The sequence below is a fragment of the Stegostoma tigrinum genome, chromosome 2, assembly GCF_030684315.1.
Source record: "Stegostoma tigrinum isolate sSteTig4 chromosome 2, sSteTig4.hap1, whole genome shotgun sequence".
In the NCBI taxonomy this organism is placed as follows: domain Eukaryota; kingdom Metazoa; phylum Chordata; class Chondrichthyes; order Orectolobiformes; family Stegostomatidae; genus Stegostoma; species Stegostoma tigrinum.
The window spans coordinates 160396263-160407132 of NC_081355.1; the positions used below are offsets into that span (position 1 = coordinate 160396263).

Consider the following 10870-nt stretch of genomic DNA (forward strand, 5'->3'; position numbering starts at 1 on the left):
TGTTAAAGGGCTAGGGTTTAACAAGTTCCTGAAGGAAGGAAATTGAGGTACAGCTGGAGAGGGGCTACAGTGGGGAATTTGGGGTAGGAAACAGTAGTTTAAGGAAAGAATGTTTTAAATTCATTTACAGATGTGGGATGACACTGATGACCCCAGCATTTATTACCAGTCCCTATTTGCCCAGAGGGCAGTTAAGAGTCAGCCACAGAAACAAAGTTGCTGGAAAGGCTCAGCAGGTCTGGCAGCATTTGTGAAGGAAAACACAGAGTTAACCTTTAGGGTCCAGTGACCCTTCCTCAGAACTCAGTTCTCTGAGTTAACTCTGTTTTCTCTGACCTGCTGAGCTTTTCCAGCAACTTTGTTTTCATTCCTGATTTGCAGCATCCACAGTGATACCAAAGTATCATCTTTTGGTTTTTATTTAAGAATCAGCCACCTTGCCATGGGTCTGGAGTCTCATGTAGGCCAGACCTTCCCTGAACGACATTAGTGAACCAGATGGGTTCTTCCTGACAAAAAAAAAAAAAAATCGGGATTTTGAAAACACAGAACAGTTTTAATGATCAATATTTGCTTGTCCGGGAACCAGTTGTAGGTTAGCAGTTTCTTGACAAATGGCAATTTCTTAACATTTGGGTTTGACTAGGAGTAGTCAACATAGCCATGTGCGTGGGAGTCCATGCCTCACAAATTTGTTAGCATTCTTTGATGAAGTGACCAGGAAGGTTGATGAGGACAGGGCAGTAGACACAGTCTATATGGGTTTCAGTAAGGTCTTTAATAAAGGTCCACATAGTAGGCTGCTCCAGAAGGTTAGATGGCATAGAATCCAGGGAGAGCTGGCAATCGGATACATAGTTAGCTCGATGGGAAGAAGCAGAGAGTAATAGTGGTAGGATGCTTGTCAGACTGGAGGCCTGTGACTAGTGGTTGTGCTGGGCCCATTCCTGTTTGTTATCTGTATCACTGATTTGGTTGAGAATGTAAAGGGGATGATTAGTAAGTTTGCAGATGACACGAGAAAAGGTGGTATCGTGGACAGTGAGGAAGGTTATCAGAAATTGTAGCAGGATCTTGACCAGCTGGGGAAGTGGGCGGAGAAATGGCAAATGGAGTCTAATATAGATAAATGTGAAGTGTTGCATTTTGGAAAGTCAAATCTAGGTAGGAATTTCATGGTGAATGTTAGGGCCTTGGGGAGTGTAGTGGGACAGAGGACCTTGGAGTTGAGGTGCACGGTTCTCTGAATGCGGAGCCACAGGTAGACGGGACAGTGAGGAAGACTTTTGGCACGCTGGCCTTCATCAGTCAGGACAATGAGTATAAAAGTTGGGAAGTTATATTGCAGTTGTACAGGATGTTGGTGAGGCTGCACTTGGAGTATTGTGTTCAGGTTTGGTTACTTTGTTATAGGAATGACATTATTAAACTGGAAAGAAGAAATTAAACTGCAGAAGAAATTTGCAAGGATGTTGCCCGGACTCAGGAACTGAGTTATAGGGAGAGGTTAGACAAGTTGGGACATTTTTCCTTTAGTGCATCGGAGACTGAGGAGGGATCTTATAGAAGTGTATAAGATCATGAGAGGCAGGGATAGGGTGAATGCACTCAGAGTTTTCCCCAGGGTTAGGAAATTGAGCGCAGAGGGTATCAGTTTAAAGAACAAAGAAACCTACAGCACAGGAACAAGCCCTTCGGCCCTCCGAGCCTGCGCCGATCAAGATCCTCTGTCTAACCTGTCATCTATTTTCTAATGGTCTGTGCCCATTTGCTCCCGGCCCATCCATGTGCCTGTCCAAATATATCTTAAAAGATGCTAACGTGTCTGCGTCTACCAGCTCCGCTGGCAATGTGTTCCAGGCACCCACCACCCTCTGTGTAAAGAACTTCCCACGCATATCTCCCTTAAACTTTCCTCCTCTCACTTTGAACTCATGACCGAGTAATTTGAGTCCCCCGCTCTGGGAAAAAGCTTTTTGCTATCCACCCTGTCTACACCCCTCATGATCTTGTAGACCTCAATCAGGTTTCCCCCCTCAATCTCTGTTTTTCTAATGAAAATAATCCTAATCTATTCAACCTCTCTTCATAGCTAGCACCCTCCATACCAGGCAACATCCTGGTGAACCTCCTCTGCACCCTCTCCAAACCATCCACATCCTTTTGGTAATGTGGCAACCAGAACAGTACACAATACTCCAAATGTGGCCGAACCAAAGTCCTATACAACTGCAACATGACCTGCCAACTCTTGTACTCAATACCCTGTCCAATGAAGGAAAGGATGCCATATGCCTTCTTGACCACCCTATTGACCTGCGTTGTCACCTTCAGGGAACAATGGACCTGAACACCCAGATCTCTCTGTTCATCAATTTTCCCTAGGACTTTTCCATTTACTGTATAGTTTGCCCTTGAATTTGATCTTCCAAAATGCATCACCTCGCATTTGCCCGGATTGAACTCCATCTGCCATTTATCTGCCCAACTCTCCAGTCTATCTATAATAGTAATCTCTGTCAGTCCCCTTCACAATCTGATACTCCACCAATCTTAGTGTCATCAGCAAACTTGCTGATCAGACCACCTACACCTTCCTCCAGATCATTTACGTATATCGCAAACAACAGTGGTCCCAGCACGGATCCCTGTGGAACACCACTAGTCACAGGTCTCCAATTTGAGAAACTCCCTTCTACTGCTACTCTCTGTCTCCTGTTGCCCAGCCAGTTTTTTAATCCAGCTAGCACACCTTGGACCCAATGTGACTTCACTTTCTCCATCAGCCTGCCATGGGGAACCTTATCAAACACCTTACTGAAGTCCATGTATATGACATCTACAGCCTTTCCCTCATCAGTCAACTTTGTCACGTCCTCAAAGAATTCTATTAAGTTGGTAAGACATGACCTTCCCTGCACAAAACCATGTTGCCTATCACTGATAAGCCCATTTTCTTCCAAATGGGAATAGATCCTATCGTCAGTATCTTCTCCAGTAGCTTCCCTACCACTGACGTCAGGCTCACCAGTCGATAATTACCTGGATTATCCTTGCTACCCTTCTTAAACAAGGGGACAACATTAGCAAGTCTCCAGTCCTCCGGGACCTCACTTGAAGGTGTGGTAAGGATTTAAGGTAAGAGGGAAAGAATACATTGGGAACCTGAGGGACAACTTTTTGTTTTAATGCAGAGTGGTATGCATTTGGAATGAGCTGCCAGCGGAAGGGGTTGAGGTGGGTACATTAACTACATTTACAAGACATTTGGACAAATACATGGATATAAAGGGTTTTAGATGGATATGGGCCAAGTGCAGGGAAATAGGGTTAGCATGGATGGACCAGTTTGGGCCAAAGGGCCTGTCTTCAAGCTGTATGACTCTATGACACACCACTTTGCATATCTGACAGCACACTGCCCTGTGTATTTGTGCATTCACTCCTCTAGGTACATGCAAACAGCTACACATACATGCACTCACTGTTTCATTGTAGGTACACTGCTGTGTATACCCATACTGTCCTGTGCACATACATGGAAAGCTGGGGAAAGGGTTGAAGGGGAGACAGAAGGGGGTCCCACCTGTTGCAGCTCCTTTTCAATCTCCATGGCCCTGAGGACGATGGGGCCCCTCACTGCATATTCCACCTTCTTGATCTGTTGGTTCATGGTGTCGAGAGTGAGCACCTTGTTAGGGCCACGGGCCACTCCGTTCAGCTCTACCGTGGCCATGCTGTCCTGAATGCTGTTGTGAGCGAACAGGTCCCTGTGGAGAAGGAAGAGAGAGCTAAGCAGAGAGCTTCTCCCAGGTGTGAGCAGCCCAGGGTGCAGACGAGGGCAGGCAGAGAAATGGAACATCGGAGCTAGGGGCGAGGAAAAGCCTCAGTGCGTGCTCCGTGGCAGAAACTGAAGCGGGGGAATTTAAACAGTGGGAGGAGAAAATTCATGATTGATTCCAGAAAGTCCACTGACACTCCTGGTGTGTGTGTGTTTAGGGCTGCGGGCTGTTGTTGGCAGCAGTCGGTACCAAGAGCGGACCTTGAACTAAGTCCAGAGTCTGAAGGATTTAAAAAACAGGACACGTCAGGAGATGGGGAGCTGAGGGGCTCACAACATGAACGCGCCCTCGCAACTTTCTCACAAAGAGAACTTTCCACTTTGCAGCCCGTACGTTTGAGTCTGGTCGGGGGGTGGTGCGCATAGTTTAGGCCGATGTACCCACCTCTGGGGCCCTCACTTGCCAAGACACACTAACCGCTGAGAAGTAAGTGCCTCTCGCTTAAATCAGCTCCAAGCTGCTCTCTCCGACATCGAACCACAGCCCTACACTTTTTAATTGGTTCACAGGAATCACACCCAATGCAGTGTCCCACAGAGGAGTCGATTAGATAGGGTAGTTTATCAGAAAAGGAAGGGAGATTAAACCCCCTCAGAGTCAGCTCCTGGCTGTGGGCTATAATTCAGGCTAAACTCAGCTTTCAGGGAAACGGCACCCTCTTGAAGTTAACAGTGTGGAAGTATCCTGTAGGCTCTCCTTATTGATAGAGTATGTTATAGACAAACCGGGAAGGAACGGGACAAAGTGAGCTCTTAAAGGGGAAATGATAGCCGGAGAGAAGAGCTTTAAAGAGGCTGCGGGATATACCCCGATAACAAGTGACCAGCTTTTAATGCCATACCTGGGGTAGGGTTGGGGTTATCTGACGTATATGACCACTCCTGGGTTACTCTAAGGAGGTGGCCTGAACTTCGTGTACAGTTGAGCTGACCATTTAACAGCACAGTTAATAGTCACACAATCACTGAAGAAAGAAGCCATTCAGCCCATCATGGGGGCACCAGTTCTAATATGGCCTTTTGCGCATGTCTCTGCATACTATTCCTATCCAGTTCATAAAATCTCTACAGTGCCATTCAGCACTGACCCTCTGATGTGTGTCCCAACTCTATCCTCACCCCATCCACTTAACCCACATGGGGTTTTTAACTATAGCTAACCCCAAAAGCCTGCACATCTCTGAGCACTATAGCATAGCCAATCCACCCTAGCCTGCAGATCTTTGGACTGTGTGAGGAAACCAGAGCACCCGGAGGAAACCCACACAGACACGGGGAGAATGTAAAAACTCCACACAGACAGTCACCCGAGGCTGGAATTGAACCCAGGGCCCTGGTGCTGTGAGGCTGCAGTGCTAACCACCGAGCCACTCCATCCAATACACTCACAAATGCATCTCTTGGGGACCCTGCAGCCCTGCAGACTCAATGTCAACTTCAATAATCTTAGGGCCTAAACTCTCCCATGTCCTAGCTCCCTACTCTGCACATCATGCCTTGTTATCACATAGATTGTCATTGTTAGGCACTAACAGTGTCCATTAACAGCTACAAGAGACAACACAGTTCTGAGCAAGGGTCACTGGACCTGAAACGTTAACTCTGTTTTCTCAACCACAGATGCTGCCAGACCTGCTGAGCTTTTCCAGCAACATTGTTTTTGTTCCTGAAATTTACAGCATCCTCAGTTCTTTTGGATCTTATTTAGTATTTAACTCACTGCTGCATCTCTTCCAGGCATGCCCACCTTGAAGAAGTTCTGCTCCTCTCTCCGACGGGGTTTCCGTTCCAATCTCTCTTCTTGTCCACCGACTTTAATTTCACTGTCAATCCTGGTGTTTGACCAGGAATTTGCTAAAACCCATTTCCACAGCCATTTCACATTTCTCAGTGACTGCCTCCGGCTCAGACTCACCCCACGTGGATTCCAACTGAAGTTTCATCCTCATGCTTTGAACCCTCCCAGGATCACAGATACCTCCATGATATTCAACGTTCCATGGGCAGCTGCTCTCATCACATCCTGAGATCCACCCTCAGTGGCATGTGGCGGCACATGCACAGTCTCAACCTTTCCCTCCAACAGCATCACAACCTGCTGGCTCAGGGCTACACCACTCTGCAGTTCTACTTCATCCTCCAGTTCATTCCTCGTGCTAACAAGAAACTTTTTCTTTTTCCTTCAGGTATCAAGGCCCACAAGACGCACCAACCCAAAAATACCCACAGCCCTCTGGAACCTACCTCTCCTCCCCTTCCCTCTGACTCTATCCCCTCCTCCAACGCCCCCACCTCCTGTCAGGTATTCACCATACCCCCTAACCTTCCGCTCTCTGATGCTGAACACTCTGTACTCAGGCAAAGGCCTCAGCTTCATCCATCTGCGTCCCCACCTTAACGAATTCCAGGCATGACATGATGCCAAACTGTTCTTCTGCCGTCTTCACCTCCATGCTCATTTCTTTGGACAAGGGGGTCCTCTCCCCGCCCCACAGACCCCTTTGTCGAACTCCAACACTCTCCCTCCACCTGGACCCCTCCCTCCGGCCTTTTACCTGCACTTGATCTTTTCACTAAGAACTGTCCATGTGACATTAGTCGCCTCAATTTCATAGCCCCTCTCAACAAATCCAACCTGCCTCCCTCCAGACTGACTGCACTCCATGCTCTCAGATCTAACCCTGATTTTGTCATCAAGCCTGCTGATAAGGGTTGTGTTGTTGTTTGGCGTACTGATCTCTACCTTGCAGAGGCTGAGTCCCAGCTCTCAGATACCTCCTCCTACCTTCCCTGGACCATGACCCCACCATGACACATCAGGCCATTGTATCCACTACTGTTACAGATCTCATTTCTTTTGGTGATCTCCCCCCATCCACTTCCAAGCTAATAGTCCCCCAACCCCGCACAGCTCGTTTCTACCTCCTGCCAAAGATCCACAAACAGGTCTGTCCAGGTAGACCCATTGTTTCAGCCTGCTCATGCCCCACAGAACTCATCTCTTCCTACCTTGACTCAGTCTTCTCCATCCTGTCCAATCCCTACCCACATACATCTATGATTCATCTGACACCTTACACCAGTTTCAAAGCTTCCAGTATACTGGCTCCAGCAAACTTCTCTTTACCGTGGATGTGCAATCCCTTTTCACATCCATTCCCCACCAGGAGGGTCGTAGAGCTCTCCGCTTCTTCCTGGAGCTAAAAAAAAGTTCTGAGGAAGGGTCATCTGACCCGAAACATAACTCTATTTTCTCCTCCACAGATGCTGTCAGACCTGCTGAGCTTTTCCAGCAACTTGTTTTGTTCCTGCGAAGACGGACGGGTTATGTCAGGCCAAGAAGGCAGGGATGAGGGGAATAGTTGGACATGGGATGAGGCTGGGGAGTGGGGAGATTTAAAAACCAGTGAATTCCATGTTTAGGTCATTGAGCTCCAGGTTCCAGAAGCGGAATATAAGACATTGCTCCTCCAGTTTGCATGTGGTATCATTGTGTCACTAGAGGAGGCCCAGGATGGACATCACCCAGGGAATGGGAGGTGGAGTTAAAATGGTTAGCGACCAGAAAGTGTTGTTCATTTATGACGTACAGAGTACAGATACTCTACAAAATGGTCTCCAAGTTTACGCATGGTCTCACTGACGTAGAGGAGGTCACATCGACAGCAGCAGATACAAGACCACATTAGTGGATGTACAGGTGAACCTCTGTTTGATATGAAGGTTTGCTTTGGGCCTTGAATGGAAGTGAGGGGGTAGTATTGAACATAGGACATAGAACATTACAGCACAGTACAGGCCCTTCGGCCCTCGATGTTGTGCCGACCTGTCATACCGATCTGAAGCCCATCAGAGGCAGGATTAGCACTTCCTGCAGTTGCACAGAACGGTGCCGGGGTGGTGGGGCTAGTGGGGAGTGTGGAGCAGATGAGGGAATCGTGGAGTGAGCCATCCCTATGAAAGGCAGATAGCGATGGGGAGGGAAATACATTTATGGTTGTAGGGTCGGATTGTAGGTGGCGGGTGTGCCAGAGAATGATACGTTGGATGTGGATGTTGGTGGGGCAATATGTGAAGACAAGGAGGATTCTGCCTTTATTTTTGTTGGAGGAGGGGGTTTAAGGGCAGAAGTGCAGGAAATGTCAGAGATGTTGAGGGCATTTTTATCATCAGAGGGGGGAAGCTACAGACCTTAAAATATGAGGACATCTGGGATGTCCGGTAGTAGAACACTCCATCTTGGGAGCAGATCTGGCAGAGGTGGAGGAGTTGGGAGTAGGGGATCACATTCTTGCAGGAAGGTGGGTGAGAAGAGGTGTAGTCTAGGAAGCTGCGGGAGTCAGTGGCCTTGAAATAGTTGTCAGTTTCGAGGCGTTTACCAGAGATGGAAACAGAGAGATCCAGGAGGGAGAGACAGGTATTGGAGATGGTCCTCATGAACTTGAGGTTGGGATGAAAGGTGTTAGTAAAAGTTGTTGAACTGTTCAAGCTCCTCATGAGAGCATGAGGCAGCACCAATACAGTCATCAATGTAGCGGAGGAAGACGTGGAGGATAGTGCCAGTGTAGAAGGGGAAGAAGGACTGTTCCACATATCCTATCGAGAGGCAGGCATAGCTTGGGCCCATCCATTAGCAACTATTCACCCTCCTAGCCAAATCGTTATCCACTCCTTGTCAGTCCAACTGTTCTTCTCTCTCTTTGGGCTCTATCTCCATCTATTGTTTACTTTTTAACCCCTCCCCCGCCCTATCTTCTACATATAAACAGATATTTTCCTGGCTGCCATCTGTTCTGAGGAAGGGTCACCAGACCTGAAACTTTAAGAAAAAAGAACAAAGAACAAAGAAAATTACAGCACAGGAACAGGCCCTTTGGCCTTCCAAGCCTGCACTGATCCAGATCCTCTATCTAAACCTGTCACCCATTTTCCAAGGATCTGTATCCCTCAGCTCCCTGCTCATTCATGTATCTGTCTAGATACATCTTAAATTACGCTATCGTGCTCGCCTCTACCACCTCCACTGGCAATGCGTTCCAGGCACCCACCACCCTCTGCATAAAGAACTTTCCATGCATATCTCCCTCTCACATTGAAATCGCGACCCCTAGTAATTGAGTCCCCTACTCTGGGAAAAAGCTTTTTGCTATTCACCCTGTCTATACCCCTCATGATTTTGTAGACCTCAATCAGGTCCCCCCCAACCTCCATCTTTATAATGTAAATAATCCTAATCTACTCAAACTCTCTTCATAGCTAGCGCCCTCCATACCAGGCAACATCCTGGTGAACCTCCTCTGCACCCTCTCCAAAGCATCCACATCCTTTTGGTAATGTGGGACCAGAACTGTACACAGTATTCCAAATGTGGTCGAACCAAAGTCTTATACAACTGCAACATGACCTGCCAACTCTTGTACTCAATACCCTGTCCAATGAAGGAAAGCATGCCGTATGCCTTCTTGACGACTCTATTGACCTGCTTTGCCACCTTCAGGGTACAATGGACCTGAACACCCAGATCTCTCTGTGCATCAATTTTCCCCAGGGCTTTTCCATTTACCACATAGTTCGCTGTTGAATTTGATCTTCCAAAATGCATGACCTCACATTTACCTGGATTGAACTCCATCTGCCATTTATCTGCCCAACTCTCCAGTCTATTTATATTCTGCTGTAATCTCTGACAGTCCCCTTCACTATCAGCTACTCCACCAATTTAGTGTCATCTGCAAACTTGCTGATCAGACCATCTATACCTTCCTCCAGATCATTTACATATATCACAAACAACAGTGGTCCCAGCACAGATCCCTGTGGAACACCACTGGTCACAGGTCTCCAATTTGAGAAACTCCCTTCCACTACTACTCTCTGTCTCCTGTTGCCCAGTCAGTTCTCTATCCATCTAGCTCGCACACCCTGGACCCAATGCAACTTCACTTTCTCCATCAGCCTGCCACGGGGAACCTTATCAAATGCCTTACTGAAGTCCATTGAGTTCTTTGAGAACACAAACCTTATTGAGTTCTTTGAGAAGGTGACCAAACAGGTGGATGAGAGTAAAGCAGTTGATGTGGTGTATATGGATTTCAGTAAAGCGCTCGATAAGGTTCCCCACAGTAGGCTATTGCTGAAAATACCGAGGCATGGGATTGAGGGTGGTTTAGCAGTTTGGTTCAGAAATTGGCTAGTTGGAAGAAGACAGAGGGTGGTGGTTGATGGGAAATGTTCATCCTAGAGTTCAGTTACCAGTGGTGTACCGCAAGGATCTGTTTTGGGGCCACTGCTGTTTGTCATTTTTATAAATGACCTGGATGAGGGCGTAGAAGGATGGGTTAGTAAATTTGCAGATGACACTAAAGTTGGTGGAGTTGTGGATAGTGTGTAAGGATGTTGCAGGCTACAGAGTGACATAGATAAGCTGCAGAGCCAGGCTGAGAGGTGACAAATGGACTTTAATGCAGAAAAGTGTGAGGTGATTCACTTTGGAAGGAGTAACGGGAATACAGAGTACTGGGCTAATGGTAAGATTCTTGGTCGTGTGGATGAGCAGCGAGGTCTCGGTGTCCATGTGCATAGATCCCTGAAAGTTGCCACCCAGGTTGATAGGGTTGTTAAGAAGGCGTATGGTGTGTTAGGTTTTATTGGTAGAAGGATTGAGTTTCGGAGGCATGAGGTCATGTTGCAGCTGTACAAAACTCTGTTGCAGCCGCACTTGGAGTATTGCATACAGTTCTGGTCGCCGCATCATAGGAAGGGTGTGGAAGCATTGGAAAGAGTGCAGAGGAGATTTACCAGGATGTTGCCTGGTATGGAGGGAAGGTCTTATGAGGAAAGGCTGAGGGACTTGAGGCTATTTTTGTTCGAGAGAAGGTTAAGAGGTGACTTAATAGAGACATACAAGATGATCAGAGGATTAGATAGGGTGGACAGTGGGATCCTTTTTTTTTCGGATGGTGGGGGAGGGGCCATAGCTTTAAATTGAAGGGTGCTAGATATAGAACAGCAGTCAGAGTTAGGTTTTTT

The 10870-nt window shown here is 47.4% G+C and overlaps 1 protein-coding gene across 4 annotated transcripts in view; it reads right to left on the reverse strand.

Annotated features, from left to right (window-relative positions):
- Positions 1-4520, reverse strand: part of LOC125466526 (alanine aminotransferase 2-like) — a 79275-nt gene extending 74755 nt beyond the window's left edge. The window contains exons 1-2 of one of the 4 annotated variants that reach the window (XM_048561143.2): positions 4260-4520; positions 3587-3770 (exon numbers count right to left, since the gene is read on the reverse strand). In XM_048561143.2, coding sequence (XP_048417100.2) covers positions 3587-3736 — 150 coding nt within the window. In that variant the 5' untranslated portion in view covers positions 3737-3770; positions 4260-4520. Of the gene's footprint in view, positions 1-3586; positions 4043-4175; positions 4195-4226 lie in introns of those variants that run through there. The other 3 variants (XM_048561127.2, XM_048561134.2, XM_048561120.2) reach the window with 3 other exon arrangements.
- Positions 4521-10870: the final 6350 nt, after the last annotated feature.